We start from the raw sequence: 21,975 nt of genomic DNA on the forward strand, positions 1-21,975 counted from the left end.
AACAGGTTTAGGAAGCAAGGATAAGATGGGTCTATTGAGGAATATAAGGTAGCAAGAAAGGAGCTTAAGAAGGGGCTGAGGAGAGCAAGAAGGGGGCATGAGAAGGCCTTGGCGAGTAGGGTAAAGGAAAACCCCAAGGCATTCTTCAATTATGTGAAGAAAAAAAAAATGACAGGAGTGAAGGTAGGACCGATTAGAGATAAAGGTGGGAAGATGTGCCTGGAGGCTGTGGAAGTGAGCGAGGTCCTTAATGAATACTTCTCTTCGGTATTCACCAATGAGAGGGAACTTGATGATGGTGAGGACAATATGAGTGAGGTTGATGTTCTGGAGCATGCTGATATTAAGGGAGAGGAGGTGTTGGAGTTGTTAAAATACATTAGGACAGATAAGTCCCCAGGGCCTGACGGAATATTCCCCCGGCTGCTCCACGAGGCAAGAGAAGAGATTGCTGAGCCTCTGGCTAGGATCTTTATGTCCTCGTTGTCCACGGGAATGGTACCGGAGGATTGGAGGGAGGTGAATGTTGTTCCCTTGTTCAAAAAAGGTAGTAGGGATAGTTTGGGTAATTATAGACCAGTGAGCCTTACATCTGTGGTGGGAAAGCTGTTGGAAAAGATTCTTAGAGATAGGATCTATGGGCATTTAGAGAATCATGGTCTGATCAGGGACAGTCAGCATGGCTTTGTGAAGGGCAGATCGTGTCTAACAAGCCTGATAGAGTTCTTTGAGGAGGTGACCAGGCATATAGATGAGGGTAGTGCAGTGGATGTGATCTATATGGATTTTAGTAAGGCATTTGACAAGGTTTCACACGGTAGGCTTATTCAGAAAGTTAGAAGGCATGGGATCCAGGGAAGTTTGGCCAGGTGGATACAGAATTGGCTTGCCTGCAGAAGGCAGAGGGTGGTGGTGGAGGGAGTACATTCAGATTGGAGGATTGTGACTAGTGGTGTCCCACAAGGATCTGTTCTGGGACCTCTACTTTTCGTGATTTTATTAACGACCTGAATGTGGGGGTAGAAGGGTGGGTTGGCAAGTTTGCAGACGACACAAAGGTTGGTGGTGTTGTAGATAGTATAGAGGATTGTCAAAGATTGCAGAGAGACATTGATAGGATGCAGAAGTGGGCTGAGAAGTGGCAGATGGAGTTCAACCCGGAGAAGTGTGAGGTGGTACACTTTGGAAGGACAAACTCCAAGGCAGAGTACAAAGTAAATGGCAGGATACTTAGTAGTGTGGAGGAGCAGAGGGATCTTGGGGTACATGTCCACAGATCCCTGAAAGTTGCCTCACAGGTGGATAGGGTAGTTAAGAAAGCTTATGGGGTGTTAGCTTTCATAAGTCGAGGGATAGAGTTGAAGAGTCGCGATGTAATGATGCAGCTCTATAAAACTCCGGTTAGGCCACACTTGGAGTATTGTGTCCAGTTCTGGTCACCTCACTATAGGAAGGATGTGGAAGCATTGGAAAGGGTACAGAGGAGATTTACCAGGATGCTGCCTGGTTTAGAAAGTATGCATTATGATCAGAGATTAAGGGAGCTAGGGCTTTACTCTTTGGAGAGAAGGAGGATGAGAGGAAACATGATAGAGGTGTACAAGATAATAAGAGGAATAGATAGAGCGGATAGCCAGCGCCTCTTCCCCAGGGCACCACTGCTCAATACAAGAGGACATGGCTTTAAGGTAAGGGGTGGGAAGTTCAAGGGGGATATTAGAGGAAGGTTTTTTACTCAGAGAGTGGTTGGTGCGTGGAATGCACTGCCTGAGTCAGTGGTGGAGGCAGATACACTAGTGAAGTTTAAGGGACTACTAGACAGGTATATGGAGGAATCTAAGGTGCGGGCTTATATGGGAGGCAGGGTTTGAGGGTCGGCACAACATTGTGGGCTGAAGGGCCTGTACTGTGCTGTACTATTCTATGTTCTATGAAAATGGAATGAGAGGCAGCAACAACCAAAGCCCGATCTGCCATCTGGAACTACCTGTCCTGAATGCGGAAGAACTTTCAAAGCCAAGATTGGACTCATAAGCCACTTGAGAGCCCATAAGTAGATCAACAGAACAAAAACCATCATCCTCGACCTCGAGGGATAGCCACGACGATGATGATTAGGCTAATTGTTCATTGTTAATTATCTTGTGATTAGGCGTGGGTTAAGTAGGTGGGTTGTTGGGCGATGGCAGCTTGTTGGGCTGGAAGAGCCTATTCCATGTTGTGTCTCTCCAAATCAGAGGTTCTCAACCTTTTTAATGCCATTGATCCTGACCATTAACCGAGGGGTCCGAGGACCGCAGGTTGTAAACCCCTGCCCTAAATATATACTGCTTTAATGAGAGCTTCATATATACACGGTAGAACAGCCAGAGACAAGTTTGGATTCAATGCAGAATAATTGGTACCTCTCAATGAGTTCTAATACTCCTTTGTTGAGCACATAATCATAGCACACACTTACCCAAATAACACTGAAAAGCTAACTTCACTGAAAGAAGAGACAAGGTGGTGGAATCTGCAGCAACAAACATAGTGCTGGAAGAACGGGAGGTTAGGCAGCGTCTATGTAAGGCAGGGGTTCCCAACCTGGTGTCCAAAACCCCTCAGTTAATGGTAGGGGTCCATGACATAACAAAAACATTGGGAACCCCTGATATAGGGAAATAGCAAATGTTTCAAGGGAGGATCCTTCTTCTGGTCTGGGTTTGCAGTTCAGTTGAAGGGTTTGAACCCTAACCATTGACTGTCCATTTCCCACTACCTCATAGCTCAAAGAAAATTTACTTTTGTCACCATACACTATGAGATTCATTTGCTTGCAGGCATTTACAGGAAATAAAGAAATACAATAGAATTTATGAGAACTTACACATAAAGACCATCAAACAACCAATGTGCAAAAGAAGACAAACTATGCAAATAACATTGAGAATGTGAATTGTAGAGTCCTTGAAAGTGAGTCCATAAGTTGTGGAACCAGTTCAGAGTTGAGGTGAGTGAAGTTATCCCCACTGGTTCAGGAGTCTGATGTGGTAGGGTAATAAGTTCCTGAACCTACAGATGCTGTCTGACCTGCTGAGTTCCTCTAGTGTTGTTTTTTTGGTGCTTCACTGAAAGAATGGCAATTGTAGAAAGAGAAAATTTTCCTGCTTGGTGCTTTGGTGCTGAGATTTAGGAACAGTGTCAATGTGCATAAGGAATAGCTCTTACTCAATGAAGAGAACACTGTCACCAGTTAACATCTGGAATTTTACTCACAAACATTAAACATGACTAAGCTGCAGGCTGAGTACCTTCCTCCAAGGAATTCTTGCAACATGGTAAGAGACTAAGGACCAAAGAAAAGGAGTTTAAAAAGAGTAAAGAGGATTTTTTAATTTTTTTTAGAAATACAGCACATTAAAAGGCCCTTTTGGTCCAACAAGCCGGTGCCACACAATTACACCCACATGAGCAGTTAACCTACTAACCCATAGATGTGGGAGGAAACCAGGTCACTTGGAGGAAACCCACGTGGTCATGGGGAAAACATACAAACTCCTTACCGACGACGACTACTACTACTACTATTACATCGACTCAGGCCTAGGGGGCCGACGTCAGGCACGATGTCCTTACAGACAGCGATGGGAATTGAATCCAGGTTGCTAGCACTGAAGCTTTGGACACTACCTCACTTTTTTTAATATACAGTATTTCTGTTTTTGCACATTTTTTAAAATCTATTCAATATACGTAATTGATTTTACTTGTTTATTTATCATTATGTTTTTTTTTCACTTTCTGCTGTATTATGTATTGCATTGAACTGCTGCTGCTAAGTTAACAAGTTTCATGTCAGATGCCGGTAATAATAAACCTGAGTCTGATTCTGATTCTAATAGCATTGCACTACCTGCTACACTACCGTGCTCCCCTAATCAAATAAAAGAAGATCAAATCAAATAAGGTCAAATAATTTTTTTCAAATTGCAGATGGTGAAAATCTGAAATAAAAATACAAAATGCTAGAAACACCTGGTAAGTCAGTCAGCATCTGTGGAGAGCAAAAGACACTTACAGATACAAGATCCTTGGTGAAATCTAGGAAAGGAAGAAAAAGCAATCCGTGGGGAGAAAGAAATTGTCAACATTTCAGGATGAATCTTTGCATCATGTTTCCAACCGCAGTGACAACACTTCCATTCCTCCCACGGATGCTGCCCGACCGCTGAAATCCCCCATCGGATTGTGTGTTGCTCCAGCTTCCAACATCTGTGATCTCTTGTGTCTAAATCATTGAAAACAAGACAGCTCCATCTGCAGGGAAGATGTGAAAGAGTTGGCAGAACAAATGGAACATTTCTAAAAAGTGAAACCAACTACATTAATATGACATGGCATTTACTGTAGTATCAGATCCTACTTCCTCACCTATGTTAATTGTTGCTAATAGCAACCCACCCTGAATGGAGATAAATAACAATACCGAAACTACAAATAGATGACTGGCAGAAATGGTCATTTCTGATACAGGTAGAAAGAAAGAGCAAGTTTCAAAAGTTGAAGAATTCGATACTGAATCTGGAAAGCTGTAACGTGCCCAGTCTGCAGAAAGGGGATTCTTTCCCAAGCTTCTGTTAGCCCTCGTGTAACAAGTTGGAGACCACCAACATATAGGTCAGAATGGGAGCATAATGAAGTACTAAAATGACAGGGACTTACAAGCTCAGGGTATAATTAAAGACTTGCACTTATATAGCACCTCCCTGTTCCTTTCACACCTTCTTGTATAAAACATATACGTACGTTTTTTTTACAGCCAGTGAAGTAGCCTTTGAAATAAAATCACAGGTGTAATGTGAGAAATACATCAGCTTACTTGCACATGATAATGACCCCACTGGCTATTTTCTTTCCAAACTATAAGGAGAAAGGGATAAGTAATGGCAAAACGCAAGAAAACATTCCCATAATGGTCATGGAATACTTTTCAGTGATCCAAAAGACAGCACCTACAACAATATAGTATACCCTACCATTGGGGACATTTATCAGGAGCACTGTGTACACAGGGCCCTTGATATTATTAAGGATCCCACCCATCCATCCAGCATCCCGGCAGGAGACTCCAATGCATAAAAACAAGAACGGTCAGCAACAGCTTTTACCTCAGGCCATTAGGCTTCTGAACTCCCAGCTGCATTACAAAGTGTCACCGGTTAATCTGTTCCGTACCTTAAAATATTTTATTTACTTTATTTATGTGTAACCCATCTGTAGATTTCATCCATACTTTCATAAGTTATTCCGTTTATGTGTGTTATGTGTACCACAGTGCTTTACACCCTGGTTCGGAGAAACATCATCTCATTTGACGGTATACATGTATATAGTTAAATGACAATAAACTTAACTCAAGTGAAAGGCTAAATTTAGGATAGGAACTTACAAAAGATAATTACAAGTTCATAAAGCCTAAACTGGCATCTCAAAGTCTATTAAACACCCCTGTTAAACTTTATTTCACAAAGCATTCAGTGACTGAACAGTTCTTTACATATCTTAACAAGCCCTCTGGAACTGTATTACATTTCATTGTAGAGACCTGACAGGCGGAGGCAGCTGTAGCAGTGGTTCCAGTCAATGGCCTATTTATATTTCCAGTCTGGAAGAACAAGCCTCCCGTCATGGATCAAGTCCTACTTGTGCATACAGTCACTCACTCAAAATTGCCATGGGAGGAGCAATCTTCTGAGTTTCAGGGTGGAATTGTCTGCCCTCAGATATTTAAATGAAATGCACTCAAAGTTCAAAGCAAACTTATCAAAGTAGGTATATGTCACAATATACGTCCCTGAGATTCATTTCCTTGCAAGCATTTATAGGAACACAAAGAAATACAATACAAACGATGAAAAAACTATACATAAATAAAGACTGACAAACAACCAATGTGCAGAAGACAAACCGGTAGACAGACAGATAATACTGAGAACATGAGATCTAGACTCCTTGAAAGTGAGTCGAAAGGTCATGGAATCAGATTAGAGTTGAGGTGAGTGAAGTTATTCGTGCTGATTCACCTGATTCTGGCCATATTCCAGGTTCAAGTTTTTTAATGGGATCAGCCATGATCATAGTGCTTTGAGAGACCGGTTCTATCACATCAGAAATCCTGTCTGCCTACTACCCTGGACCCCCATCAATTTGCCTACCGCACCAAAAGGTCAACAGAGGACACCATCTCCACAGCACTTCACTCTGCCCTGACCCACCTGGACAGCCCCAACTCTTACGTCAGAATGCTGTTCATTGATTTTAGTTGGGCATTCAATACTGTGATCACCTCCAAGCTGATCGCCAAACTTCGCCAGCTTGGTGTCAGCTCATCCCTCTGTAATTGGACCTTGGACTTTCTGACTAACAGACCCCAATCAGTTAAGTTAGACAACCTCTCCTCCTCCACTCTCACCCTGAACACCGGCATTCCTCAAGGCTGTGTGCTAAGCCCTCTTCTGTACTCCCTTTTCACCTATGACTGCATTCCTGTACATGGATCTAACTCCATAATCAAGTTCACAGGTGACACCACGGTGGTTGGCCTGATCAGAGGGGCTGACGAGACGGCCTACAGGGACGAGGTCCAGCATCTGGCCGCGTGGTGTGCCGACAACAACCTGGCCCTTAATACCCAGAAGACCAAGGAGATCATTGTGGACCTCAGGCATGCTAGAAGCCACACTCACATCCCCATCTACATAAACGGAGCTGTAGTGGAGCGTGTATCAAGCTTCAAATTCCTTGGTGTCCACATTTCCAAGGATCTAATCTGGTCCCTAAACTCCTCCATCCTGATCAAAAAGGCACAACAGCACCTTTATTTCCTGCGGAGCATCAAGAAAGCTCACCTCTGTCCCAGGATACTGATGGACTTTTACCACTGTACCATTGAGAGCATACTCACCAACTGCATCTCAGTATGGTATGGCAATCGTCCCGTATCGGACCACAAAGCACTCCAGCGGGTGGTGAAAACTGCCCAGCGGATTATCGGCACCCAATCGCCCACCATTGAGAACATCTACCATAAACGCTGCCTGGGCAGGGCGAAAAGCATTATCAGGAATGCATCTCACCCTAAACATGGACTTTTTACTCTCCTCCCATCTGGTAGGTGCTACAGGAGCCCCCGCTCCCACACCAGCAGGCACAGGAAGAGCTTCTTCCCTGAGGCTGTGACCCTGCTGAACCTCTCATCACCGCGCTAAGCAGTATTGCATCCGTATTGTACTGTCTCAGTACTTTTATATTTGTGTGCTGTGGCACTTACTTTTTATTCGCAGTTATTTTGTAAATAACACTATTTTTTGCATTTCTGGTCAGATGCTAACTGCATTTCATTGGCTTTGTACCTGTACTCGGCACAATGACAATAAAGTTGAATCTAATCTAGTGAATGTAAAAGCCGACTCAAGAAGCCAGATACCCTCTGGCTTTCTCCTGCTCTAATCGCTTATTGAAAGCAAAACTATCACTGAGCCACCAAGAACTGCAGCATGGAAAAGGGCCCTTCAGCCTATCTATTTCCTGCCTAGCCCCATGCTCCTCCATATCCCTCTCATCCGAGGCAGAATACACAGACTTTGATTCAGGATAATAAAAAGAGAGATGCTACCTTGGTTAATCCTGAGGGTATCGGGACACAGCAGTTAAGAAACCAGATGCATACATCTACACTAGTACGCACTTAGAAAACTATTGAACAGTCCCCTAGTGTGCTAAAATGGACACTTGACCACAAAATCTACCTCATTATGACCTTGCACCTTATTGTTTGTCTCCACGTCCTCTGTAACTGTAACAGTTTATTTTGCATTAGATTATTGCCTCTCCCTTCTACTGTCTCCATGCACTGCTGTAATGAAATTATCTGTACGGTCGGCAAAGTTTTCTCACTATACCTCCGTACATGTGACAATAAAATACCATTTGATCGATCAGTTTACTTGCCATATTAGGACCATATCCTTCTTTGTCATTCTTATTCAAGCACCTGTCTAAAAGACCCTTAAATATAGTAACCATAGTAATTGGATTTGACTTACTCAACGTAGGAATTAAAACAATATGGTTAGGGATTATTTCCAGGAGGAGAAAAATGGACGTCCATGAGCCAGTACTCATGGGGGGATCAAAGGTGAAGAGGGTCAACAACTTTAAATTTCTAGGTTTATCATTTCAGAGGACCTGTTCTGCCCCCAGAATGCCAGTGCAATTACAAAGAAAACATGGCAGCAGCTCTACTTTCTTAGATGTTTGCAAAGATTTGGCATGCTATCTAATACTTTGACAAACTTCTGTGGATGTGTGGTGGAGAGGATATTGACCAGTTGCATCACAGCCTGGAAACACCAATACACTTGAGTGGAAAGTCCTACAAAAAGTTGTGCACATGTCCATCATGGTTTAACCCCTCCCCACCATTGAGCACATCTACACGGAGCACTGTTGCAGGAAAGGAGCATCCATCATTAGGGAGCCCCACCACCCAGGCCATGCTCTCTTCTTGATGCTGCCATCAGGAAGGTGGTACAGGAGCCTCAGGACTCACACCACAGTGTTCAAGAACAGTTGTTAACCCTCAACCATCAGACTCTTGAATCAAAGGGGATAACTTCACTTGTCCCGTCATTTAAATGTTCCCACAACCCATGGACTCACTTTCAAGGACTCTTCATCTCATGCACTTGACATTTATTGCTTTATTTTCTCTTTTCTATTTGCACAACTTGGTGTCTTTAGCACATTGGTTGTTTGTCCACTCTGCTGGGTGTGGTCTTCCCCTAATTCTATTATGGCCCTTGGATCTCCTAAGTATGCCTGCAAGAAATCGAATCCCAGGATTGTACATGATGACTTATAAAAGATATAAAGAAATCTGGTCTCGGTAAATGTAATGATGAAAATACCAGGTTGTCATAAAATCAACTTGGTTTACTGATGCCTTTTAGTGATGGAATTCTACTGTCCTTACCTAATTGGGCCACAGCCAGGAACTCATTAATCCCTAACTGTGACCATTTCACTTCAGCACCAGTTAAAAGGTGGACAATAACTACCAGGCTGACAATGACACTAACTCCTCACAAATGAGTAAGAAACAGATAGCTTTAATTTAAAGACCGCTCACCTAATTGTAAACATGTGAATGGCATGCTTGGAAGCTTCACAGAACTGTACAGCATAGTACAGGCCCTTTGGCCCACAATGTTGTGCCAACCTTTTAACCTACTCCAAGATCAATCTAGAGTAACACAACACAATGCAGGAGGAACCTGGCAGGTCAGGCAGCGTGGATGGAGAGGAATAAAGAGCCAACGCCTTTGACTGAGACACTTCATCAGGACCGGAAGGGAAGTGGGAAGAAGCCAGAACAAGAAGGAGCAAGAGGGGAAGGAGTACAAGTTAGAAAGTGATAGGTAAAACAAGGTGAGGGGGGGAAGGTAGGTGGGAGGGAAAGTAGGTGGGTGGGGGAGAAGGAATGAGAAGGGAAGCTGGGAGGTGATAGGTGGAAAAGTTAAAGGGCTGAAGTAGAAGAAATCTGATAGAAGAGAATGGACTGAGAGAAAGGGAAGGAGGAGGGGACCCAGGGGAAGGTAATAGACAGATGAAGAGAAGAGAAGAGGTGAGAAAGAGCCAGAATGGGGAATTGATAAAGATGGGGGGAGGAAAGAAATTACCAGAGTTAAATATTCAGGCTGGAGGCTCCCCAGACAAAATATGAGCTGTTGTTCCTCCAACTTGAGAGTGGTCTCATCATGACAGTCGAGGAGGCCATGGACCAACATGCTGGAATGGGAAAGAGGAGTGGAATTATAATGTTTGGCCACCGGGAAACCCTGCTTGCTGCAGACAGAGTGAAAGTGTTTAACAAGGACTGTTGAGGACCCTGAATGGTGATGAGTGAGGAGGTGAATTTCTCCCACATAACCCTCCATTTTTCTTTTCTCCATGTGCCTATCTAAGAGTGTCTTAAATGCCCCACCACCTCTACCAGCACCCCTGGTAGGGTATTCTGTGCACTTACCACTCTCTATATAAACATACTGTACCTTCCTTTAAACACCTTAAAATCAAGCCCTCTCCTATGAGCCATAGCTATTCTGCTGGCTGTCATAGTATCACATGAACCGACGACCCTTTTCTATGTCCTACTCTCCTTGCCTGCCCACCAAATGATTCTGGTGGACAATTTATCAATGAGCCAACATCAGTTCCGATCACCTTACAAGATCACAAGACATAGGAATAGAAATAGGCCATTCAGGCCATCGAGTTCTGGAAGTTGCAGTAAGGCAAGTACAGCCTGGGGCAGTAGTACTCATGTGAGATATTTGAAGTGAGATAGCCTGAGACACCTTGGCTTACTACAGATAAGATGGGTTCGGTTGACTGCGGCAGTGTGTACTCAAGCCAGATGAGTGAACCCTCTAGTGAAACTTTTCCCAAAAGATCTCTCAAAAGCATAGCATCCCTTTACACAATCAGGGGTGCCAGAGGCAGATGAGATAAGAATAATGGAAGGATGTGAAATATACCCAATAACCTAGACACAATAATATACACACGAGAAATTCTGCAGCTCCTGGAAATCCAAAGCAACATACACAAATTGCTGTAGGAACTCAGCAGATCCATCAATATGAACAAACAGCCGGCGTTTCTTCAGGACTAAGACACAATTGTCTTTATTAACTTCAAAACATCATCAGCTGTCCACTTGAAGTTTTGATTGACTTTATCATGTCTATTGTGAACAGCAACTGATCTTGCGAGTAAGAAATTCAAAACATATACAATTTACCGTGATCACTATCTGTAACTGATGAGTCAATTCTGTATAAAAATAGTTTTCTGTGGGGACAGGGGCCCGTGCTGTTCTCCTGGTGCATAAGTAAAATTTAAAAGAATGCTTGATGAGTAACAGTGCAAGTGTTCTGGGCCCATTTATTTTAGTTATTTTATCGATGATGACAGAGTCTTCTCTGCCATTTGAGCATGGTTGATTTATTAGCCTTCTCAACCCCATTCTCCTGCCTTATCCCTGTAATCTTTAACATCCTTACTAATCAAGAACTTAACAACCTCTGCTTTAAATACTTCCAATGACTTGGCCTCCACAGCTGTCTGTGGCAATGAATTCCACAGATTCATCACCCTCTGACTAAAGAAATTCCTCCTCATCTCTTTTTTAAAGGGGCATCTTTCTATTCTGAGGCCGTGCCCTTTGGCATTAGACCCTCTCACTACATGGAACGTCCTCTCCACATCCACTCTATCTAAGCCTTTCAATATTCAGTAGGTTTCATTGAGATCCCTCCTCATTCTTCTAAACTCCTGCAATTACAGGCCCAAAGCCATCAAACATTCCTCGTGCGTTAACCTTTTCATTACTGGAATCATTCTCATGAACCTCCTCTGGACCCTCTCCAATGGCAGCACCTCTTTTCTCAGATAAGGGGCCCAAAACAGCTCACAATACTCCAAGTGCAGTCTAAGAAATGCCTTATAAAGCCTCAGCATTACATCTTTGCTCTTATATTCTAGCCCCTCAAAATGAATAACATTATATTTGCCTTCCTTATCTCCATCTCATGCTGCAAGTTAACCTTTAAGGCCGAGGTTCCCAACTTGGCAGTCCACAGACCTCTCACTTAATGGTAAGGCTCCATGGCATAAAAAAGGTTGGGAACCCCTGCATAGGGAATCCTGCACGAGGTCTCCCAAGTCCCTTTGCTCCTCTGCTTTTTGAATTTTCTCCCCATTTAGAAAATAATTTACACCTTTATTCCTTCTACCAAAGTGCATGACCATACACTTCCCTACACTATATTCTAACCACCCATCTTTGCCCATTCTCCCAATTTCCCAAAAGAAGAGATTCTGCAGATGCTGGAAATCCAGGGTAACACCCTGTCCTGATAATAGACCTCAGCCTGAAACGTCAGCTCTTTATTCCTCTCCATAGGTGCTGTCTGACCTGCTGAGTTCCTCCAGCATTTTAGCCACAGAGTCATAGAGAAGTACAGCATAGAAACAGGACCTTCGGCCCTTCTAGTGCATGTCAAAACGATTTAAACTGTCTACTCCCATCAACCTACCCCGGGACCCTGGAGGGATCTCATTGAAACCTACCAACTATTGAAAGGCCTAGACAGAGTGGGTGTGGAGAGGATAGTGGGGGGGGGGGGGGTCTAAGACCAGAGGCCACAACCTCAGAGTAGAGAGATGTCCATTTAGAACAGAAATGAGGAGGAATTTATTTAGACAGAGGGTAATAAATTTGTGGATTTCAATGCCAGAGACAACTGTGGAGGCCAAGTCATTGGGTATATTCAAAGCAGAAGTTGACAGTTTCTTGATTAGTCAGGGCATCACAGGTTACGGGGAAACGGCAGGAGAATAGGGTTGAGAGGGATAATAAATTAGGTATGATCAAATAGCTGTGCGGACTCAATGGGCCGAAAAGCCTAATTCTGCTACTATGTATGCCTTATGGTCTTAAATTACTGAAGCCACATAGAGGTATAAGAAGATTAATTAAATAGATAGCTTTCTTAAGATTCTGAGTAGCGACCCAGTTTATTTTTGGGCAACATTGAAATTCTTCATTGGAACCAGCCATCAGATAAAGGGAGTTTTTTCTAGTTGGCTGCCTGTGACTAGCGGTGTTCCACAGGGGTCAGTGTGGAGACCACTTCTTTTTTACGTTATATGTTAATGACTTGGATGATGGAATTGATGGCTTTGTGGACAATACAAAGGTAGGTGGAGAGGCAGGTAATTCTGAAGAAGTAGAGAGGCTACAGAAGGACTTAAACAGATTAGGAGAATGGGCAAAGAAATGACAGATGGAATCCAGTGTAGGGAAGTGCATGGTCATGCACTTTGGTAGAAGAAAGAAAAGTGTAAACTATTTTCAAATGGAGAGAAAATACAAAATAAAACTGAGGTGCAAAGGGACTTGGGAGTCCTTTTGCAGGATGAGTCTGTGGTGAGAAGTGCGATGTTAGCATTCATTTCAAGAGGACTAGAATACAAAAGCAAGGATGTAAAGTTGAGGCTTTATAAAGCACTTGGAGTATTGCGAGCAGGATTAGGCCCCTTATCTTAGAAAAGATGTACTGAAACTGGAGAAGGTTCAAAGGAGGTTCATGAAAATGATTTCAGGATTGAGCAGCTTGTCGTATGATGACCGTTTGATGGCTCTGGACCTGTATTCACTGGAATTCAGAAAAATGAGGGGTGACCTCATTGAAACCTGCAGAATGTTGAAAGGCAAACAACAGGAATTCTGCAGATGCTGGAAATTCAAGCAACACACATCAAATTTGCTGGTGAACGCAGCAGGCCAGGCAGCATCTGTAGGAAGAGGTGCAGTCGACGTTTCAGGCCGAGACCCTTTTAATGGCCACACATTTTAATTCCACATCCCATTCCCATTCTGACATGTCAATCCACGGCCTCCTCTACTGTAAAGATGAAGCCACACTCAGGTTGGAGGAACAACACCTTATATTCCGTCTCGGTAGCCTCCAACCTGATGGCATGAACATCGACTTCTCTAACTTCCGCTAAGGCCCCACCTCCCCCTCGTACCCCATCTGTTACTCATTTTTATGCACACATTCTTTCTCTCACTCTCCTTTTTCTCCCTCTGTCCCTCTGAATATACCTCTTGCCCATTCTCTGGGTCCCCCCACCTTTGTCTTTCTTCCCGGACCTCCTGTCCCATGATCCTCTCGTATCCCCTTTTGCCTATCACCTGTCCAGCTCTTGGCTCCATCCCTCCCCCTCCTGTCTTCTCCTGTCATTTTGGATCTCCCCCTCCCCCTCCAACTTTCAAATCCCTTACTCACTCTTCCTTCAGTTAGTCCTGACGAAGGGTCTCGGCCTGAAACGTCGACTGTACCTCTTCCTACAGATGCTGCCTGGCCTGCTGCATTCACCAGCAAATTTGATGAATGTTGAAAGGTCTCAATGGAGTGGATGTGGAGAGGGCGTTTCTTATAGTGTAAGAGTCTAGGACCAGAGGGGACAGTCTCAGAATAGAGAGGCGCCCTTTTAGAACAGAGATGAGGAGGAACCTATTTAGTCAGAGAGTGAGGAATTTGTGGATTTCGTTACCACAAACAGCTGTGGAGGCCAAGACTTTATAAATAGTTAAGGCAGAAGTTGATAGATTCTTGATTAACCAGGGCATGAAGGGATATGGGGAGAAGGCAGGAGATTGGGGCTGAGAGGGGAAATGGATCAGCCATGATGAAATGGTGGAGAAGACTCAATGGGCCAAATGGCTTAATTCTGCTCTTATGGTCCTACGGTCTTATAACTGTTTAAATGTCATGCATAACAGAATAACATCCCTACCCCCACCCAGCCATCCTGTCGACTTTCCAACCATTGCTGTAAATTAGAAGATGCAGAGCAGTCAGTATCACTGGGACCACCAGCATACCAATGCACATTCTTTTCCACTGCCCTACATATTTCCTTCACATTGAACCTAATACTGCCTGCGGGCTACATACAATTCCAGTAGCTTCATAACGGTCATCGTCAGCTTTTAGCACGTTGCTTGAAGGACAGCCTGGTGGCACGGCAGTCAGCATGGTTGCCTCTCAACTTCAGCGACCCAAGTTCTATTCTGACCTTCGGTGCTGTCTGGCTGGAGTTCACATCTGCCCCCTGACATCCTGTGGGCTTTCCCGAGTGCTCCAATTTCCTCACCACATCCTAAAGACATGCTGTTAGGCACAACGTTTGTTGACTGGATATTATCCCTCATGTACAGTAGGTAGATGGTTAGAGAACTGGGGGAGTCAAGGGGCACTTGTGAGGAAATGGGTTAGAGGGGAGTGTGATAGGAATGGGACTGAAGGGATTGGTCTGAGGGGCCAGCACAGACTCAGCTGACTGAATGGTCCTGTAAGGTCATAAGGAAATACAAGATAACTACTGGAGACACTAAAGACTGTAAATGCCAGAATATGGAAGAAATAAACAATCTGCTGGTGAAACTCAGTAGGTCGAGCATCATCTGCGGTTAGTGGGTGGGGTTGGGGGGAGAGAGAAGTTGTCCACATGTTGGGTTGAGTAGATAAATATTGCCTCGAATGCCAATCCAGTACATCTATCCAAAAGCATAAGCCATCTAAAGGTTGTCCCCACTGAGCACTCCCTCACGATTCCCATCTCCACTCTGTACCAAGTGGCCCAGTAAACAGTGTCGTAGCTGAAAACCATGTTCCACATTCCCATTTCAGAGGAGAAGTTCCTGTATCACCTGCCCAATGGTAGAACCGAGAAAAGAGAATAGCCTGGTTGATGAGGGTCCTCAATGATGGATGCTACTTTCTTGTGGCAGTCTCCGTGTAAATGTGCTTTCGGTGAGGGCTTCGCATGTGATGGACTGGGCTGTATTCAACACTTACTGTAGAATCTACTGTTCCTGGGCATTGGTGTATCCTTCCATACAAGGCTGTGATGCAACCAGTCAGGATACTCTCCACTGTGCACATATAGAAATTTGTCAAAATTTTAGATGACGTGCCAAATCTACACCAACTTCTAAGAAAGTCGGGGCGCTGTCGTGCCTCCTCTGATACGGTAACACCAAAGAAGTTACACTTACTGACCCTCTACACCGCTCATCCACTGGCTCATGGACCTCTGGCGGCTTCGTCCTGTGGTTAATAATCAGCTCCTTGGTTTTGCTGACACTGAGTGAGAGGTTGTTATGGCACCATACAACCAGAAAATCTTTTCTGCTCTCCTTGTACTGCTGATAATCATTGAGTCTGTTCATATGTCCACATTTACTTAAGTCTGATTATTGATGTTTGCGCATGTGACTATTCTGCTAATTGGTAATTCATTGTGGCTGTTGGCAGTATTGTCTTGTAAACAGTTGGTTGCTGTTGTGTTTTCTGTTATGGTATTGTCCTGTGTTTTATGCTTGGCACCGAACTGCAATCAGTTCTGGTATATTTCACATACTGGCAATAAAGTGATTCCGATTCTGATAAGTAATATATACTGTTCCCCTGTGCTCCAGTGAATAGAGTCTTAGCCTGCTCAACCTCTCGATATAACTCAGTCCTGCCGTCATCCTCGCAAACCTTCTCTGCATTCCTTCCAACTTAATAGCATCCATCAGTTCTCTGAGAACCACCAAGTGAGCACTTGCAATGCAGACTGAATCCATTCCAAAAAACAGCATGAATTCCACTTCAATATGTTCTGCAACTATATCAAATTTCAAAGGCGGGTACAAGGACCCTAAGCACTTTCAGATTCGGACTGAAACAAATTAAAAAAAAAACAAGACAGGGTTTTCATGAAATGTTTATTGAACTGACAAAATCACAAGATTAAGGGATGCAAGCACTTGGGCCCAATTCAACAACTACTCAGAAGATATAGCCTCACAATGATGTTTCCAATTATTGCTCTTGCTTCGAAGTATTCTTTACTTTGGTGTCCAACACTTGCACATTGGGCCATTAATTACCCACTGTAAATTGCATCTAATATAAGAAAGAATCTGGAGCAGGGGTTCCAAACCCTTTTTACGCCATGGACTGATACTGTTACACAAGGGGTCTGTAGACCCCAGGTTGGGAACCCCTAAATTGGAGGGTGTAGTGGGGGAGATTTGACGGGAAGAACTGAATGGATTAGTGCAGGATTAATGTAAATGGGCGCTTGATGGCCAGCACAGACTCCGTGGGATGAAGAACCCATTTCTATGCTGTAGCTCTTTGTGGCTCCATGACTCTATAATTTCTATTGTTACATACTTCATGAATATATTGTGACAGTCTTATGAGGATGATGTAATGGTCTTGTGGAGGTCACATGATGTAATTTTCCCGCCAGTAAGGTCACATGATGACCTGTTCTCACCAGGTGTATAAGGGTAGACCCCTGATGACACAGTTTTCAGTTAAATCGTCAGTCAGATACTCCGCTATGCTGCATATTCGTCCCATGACGCAGTTTAGTTTTAAAACGGAGTTTTACTTTCTATTGTAAGGTGCAGAAGTGTTGGGCCAGCAGTTTCACCAATAGTTGCCAGCTTTGTTGGTGTACCTTTTCAGTAGTATTGGAGAGTGAAGACATTACTAAGGTACGGAACCTGAAGGAGTCGAGTAAAGCTGATATCGTTCGGCAGTATTGAAGAGGATCGACCATTATTGAATCTTCGTTCAAGAAAGAGTGATCTGCATGAGATAACCTCTGCTAAAGCAGAAAAGGTTGTGCAGTGTCTATTCTACAGAGGAAAAGGTCAGTTCCTTTAAACCGTTTTACTTCCGTTGTCGTGAATCCTGCGGACAAGGCAGGTTCCGGCTGGGATCAGCAGTAACGACACGTCTTCGAGGAATTCTTTACTTCAGGAAAGTCTCTCCTAATTGACTGTATAAATCTCTTGGACTTCTGAATTTACCATTCTAAGAACTGTATTTGAATTTACCACTTTAAGAACTGTTTTTGCATTTACCTTTTTAAGAACTGTTCCAGAGTTGCCGTATAGCAATTAACTTCCGGTTAAGTTAGTTGTTTAAATATATTTCACTATTTTTGTGTAAAGTTTAATAAATGTTTGTTTTTATAAAACCTGACTCAATTCTATATTCATTGTTGCTGGTCACATGACACTATATATTAAACAACTATTCCGGAGAAGGACTAAGGCATAGACTATTTTCTAAATGGGGAGTAAAGTCAGAAATCAGAGGCGCAAAGGGACTTGGGAGTCCCAGTGCAGGATTCCCTAAAGGTCAACTTGCAGGTTGAGTCGGTGATAAGGAAGGCAAATCCAACGTTTGCACAAATTTTGATAGGACTTGAATATAAATAAGGATGTAATACTGAGGCTTTATAAGGCATTGATCAGACCACAGTTGGAGTATTGTGAGCAGCTTTGGGCCCCTTATCTAAGAAAGCACGTGCTGGCATTGAAGAGAATCCAGAGGAGGTTTATGAGAATGATTCCGGTAATGAACGTTCTGTCTTATGGTCCTTCTGGGATTCTTGTGGTTCATCCCATCTATATTTCTCTCTCATGACGGACCAAGCCCCAAACTACCGTCTGTGATCCTGCTTGTCTATTGCTTAATGAACAGAAACAGAATCAGATTTAATATCACTGCTTATGTCATTAAATTTGTTGTTTTGAGGCAACAGTGCAGTACAATACATAGCAATAAAAAAAACTATAAATTACAATAACTGTTCTCATCAAAGACCTCGGCTAATGCATCTGTGAATTGCTTTGGGATGTTTATCTTCATCAAAGGTACTCACTGATTTGACACACATTAAGTATGTTGTGACTCGTTTTTCCACTCACAGCAAACGTTTGGATCACTTCAAAGGCCTCCTAGCATTTTATCTAATTATATATAGTGCTTCCAAATCCAGTTCCAACTGCCCACTTTGAAAACTGCTGTGAGCGACAGTCTGTACTTTGTACATACTGTGTTCTTTCCAAGATCATAGAAGTCATTTCTAGTTCTGATTCTGGACTATAAGCTATTGGTAAGCTTGTCGTAGCATTTGTTTTTAGGAAGGTTTCTTAATCCTATTGCAAGCCTAATTAGACTTACTATTAAAGAGAACTTGAAATGCTTTGCACAAGGTCATACATACTTGAAAATATTTAGGATTTTTATTTCAGTAAGATATCCACTAATAGTGTTTATGACCTAACATACGGCGTTACAAGACCCTAAAACCATAATACCTAGGAGCAGAGTTTGCACATTCAGCACCTTGAGTCTGCCAGTCAAATATGGCTGATTTACAGTGGTCCTAGAAAGTTTATGAAGCCTGTAGAATTTGCTCTATTTCTATATAAATAAGAACTAAAATGTGATCAGATCTTCACACAAGTCCTAAAACTAGATCAAGAGAACCTAATTTAATACATAACACAAAAATATGATATTTGTTCCTTTACTTATTGAGAAATATGATCTAATATTACATGTGTTTGTTGGAAAAAGTATGTGAACCTTTGCATTCAGTAATCGGTGTGACCCCCTTGTACAGCAATAACGTCAACCAAATGCTTCCAATAATTTGATCAGTCCTGCACATCATATAACCATATAACAATACAGCACGGAAACAGGCCATCTCGGCTCTTCTAGTCCATGCCAAACTCTTAATCTCACCTAGTCCCACCAACCTCCACTCAGCCCATAACCCTCCATTCCTTTCCTGTCCATAGAGCTGTCCAATTTAACTTTAAACGACAACATCGAACCTGCCTCAACCACTTCTGCTAGAAGCTCGTTCCACACAGCCACCACTCTCTGAGTAAAGAAGTTCCCCCTCATGTTACCCGTAAACTTTTGCCCTTTAAATCTCAACTCATGTCCTCTTGTTTGAACCTCCCCCCACTCTCAGTGGAAAACGTCAGCTTGGAGAAAGTTTAGGCCATTCCTCCTTACAAAACTGTTTCAACTCTGGGATGTTGGCGGGCTTCCTTGCATGAACTGCTTGCTTCAGGTTCTTCCAAACATTTCTATAGGATTCAGGTCAGGACTTTGACTCAGCCATTCCAAAACACAAATTTTCTACTTTTTAAACCATTCAATTCATTTACTCATCTTTCAGATCATTGTCTTCTTTCATTATCCAACTTCTATTAAGCTTCAGGTGACAGACTGACATTCTCCTGTAAACTGTCTTGATACAATTTTGAATTCATTGCCCCCTCAACGATCGCAAGCAGTCAAGGCCCTGAGGCAGCAAAGCAGCTCCAGACCACGATGCTCCTTCCACCAAGCTTCACAGTTGGGATGAGGTTTTGCTGTTAATGTGCAGTGCCCTTTTTCCTCCAAGCATAGTGGTCTGCATTCCTGCCAAAAAGTTCAACTTTTGTCTCATCTATCCACAGAACACTGTCCCAGGACATCCAGGTGGTCTAATACACTCTGTGAGTTGTTTAAATCACTTGAGAATCGTTAAGAGTCATGGAGGTAACAAGAGGGTCATAAGTCTTACCTTTGCATGAATGGAGGTGTGAAGTGTTGAAGACCCTGGGATAGAGATGTTAGGACTGCATTGTAAGTAGCTGACAAGTAGCCATCTCTGAATAGAGGGGGTGGGGTACGACACCACCTATCAGCTGCTAGATGTAATATTTCTCAATAAATGGTGTGTTGCCTCCCAGATGCCAGGGTACAGGATGTCTCGGATCGGGTGCAGAGAATTCTGAAGGGAGAGGGTGAACAGACAGAAATATTGACACACGTTGGTACCAGTGACACAGGTAGAAAGAGGGAGGAACTCCTGAAGAGAGAATTCAGGGAGTTAGGCAGGAAGCTGAAAAGCAGGACCTCTAGGCTAATAATCTCAGGAATGCTGCCTGTGCCACGTGCTGGCAACTGCAAGAATAGCATGATCAGGCGTATTAATGTGTGGCTGAGAGTCTGGTGTAGGGGGCAGGGCTTCAGATTCCTGGATCATGAGGGCCTCTTCGGAGGGAGGTATGACCTGTACAAAAAGGACACGTTAAACCTGAACCCAAAGGGGTCCAATATCCTACCGGGCACATTTAATGGTGCTGTTAGGGGGGATTTGAACTAATTTGGCAGGAGGATGGGAACTGGAGTGATAGGGCTGAGGAAGGGGAAAACAGAAATGAATCGAAGATAGCGTGTGACAGAGATTACATAAAGAACAGGCAGGAGATGAGGCATAATCACAGCCAGTGGCATGAGTTACAGGGCAATAGAGGTGTGGTGCAGTTAAAACAGAAAGCAGCAAATACTGGACTGAGAGTGTTGTATTTGAATGCACGTAGCATGAGGAATAAAATGGATGATCTTGAAATTCAGCTACATTTTGGCAAATATGGCATTGTGGCCATCTCTGAAACTTGGCTAAAGGATGGCTGCCATTGGGAGCTGAACGTCCAAGGATATACCGTGTATCGGAAAGATAGGTTAGTAGGCAGAGGGGATGGTGTGGCTCTGTGTATAAGAAATAATATTAAACCATTTGAAGGAGATGACATAGGATCGGAAGGCGTAGAGTCTCTATGGGTTGAGTTAAGAAATGGCAAGGGTAAGAGGACCCTAACGGCAGTTGTATACAGGCGTCCAAACAGCAGCCGGAATGTGGATTACAAATTACAGCAGGAGTAGAAAAGGCATGTCAGAACGGCAATGTCATGATAATCGTTGGGGATTTTAACATGAAAGTGGATTGGGAAAACCAGGCCAGCACTGGACCTTGAGAGAGAATTTGTAGAATGTCTAAGGGATGGCTTTTTAGAACAGCTTGTTGTTGAGCCCACTAGGGGATCAACTGTGTTGGATTGGGTGTTGTGCAATGATCTGGAGGTGATAAGAGAGCTTAAGGTTAAGAAACCCTTAGGGAACAGTGATCACAATATGATCGAGTTCACATTGAAATTTGAGAGGGAAAAAATAAAATCCAATGTGTCAGTATTTCAGTGGAATAAAGGAAATTACAATGGCATGAGAGGGGAACTGGCCAAAGTTGACTGGAAAAGAACATTTGCAGGAAGCACAGCATAACAGAAATGGCTGGAGTTTCCGTGAAAAATAAGGGATGTGCAAGACAGATATATTGCAAATAAGAAGAATTTTTCAAAGGGAAGAAGGACACTACCATGGCTGACAAGTGAAGTCAGAGCCAAAGTCAAAGCAAAAGAGAGGGCATACCAGGAAGCCAGTGCTAGTGGAAAGACAGAGGATCGGGAAGCTTTCAAAAACTTGCAGAAGGAAACTAAGGAGATCATTAGGAAGGAAAAGATGAATTATGAAAGGAAGCTGGTGGCTAATATCAAAGAAGACACTAAAAGCTTTTTTTCAGTATATAAAGGGTAAAAGAGTGTCAAGGGGAGATATAGGACCAATACAAAATGACGCTGCAGATATTGTAATGAGAGGT

The 21,975-nt window shown here is 43.2% G+C and overlaps 1 protein-coding gene across 4 annotated transcripts in view; it reads right to left on the bottom strand.

The window, feature by feature from the left end:
* smyd3 (SET and MYND domain containing 3) overlaps positions 1-21,975 on the bottom strand; it is a 998,228-nt gene that overhangs the window by 836,898 nt on the left and 139,355 nt on the right. Inside the window, exon 1 of one of the 4 annotated variants that reach the window (XM_072264811.1) lies at positions 20,059-20,224. The exons of the other annotated variants lie outside the window; for them this stretch is intronic. Coding sequence (XP_072120912.1) covers positions 20,059-20,066 — 8 coding nt within the window. The 5' untranslated portion in view covers positions 20,067-20,224. Of the gene's footprint in view, positions 1-20,058; positions 20,225-21,975 lie in introns of those variants that run through there. 4 annotated transcript variants of the gene reach the window in all.

This window comes from Mobula birostris, chromosome 8, assembly GCF_030028105.1.
Source record: "Mobula birostris isolate sMobBir1 chromosome 8, sMobBir1.hap1, whole genome shotgun sequence".
NCBI lineage: Eukaryota > Metazoa > Chordata > Chondrichthyes > Myliobatiformes > Myliobatidae > Mobula > Mobula birostris.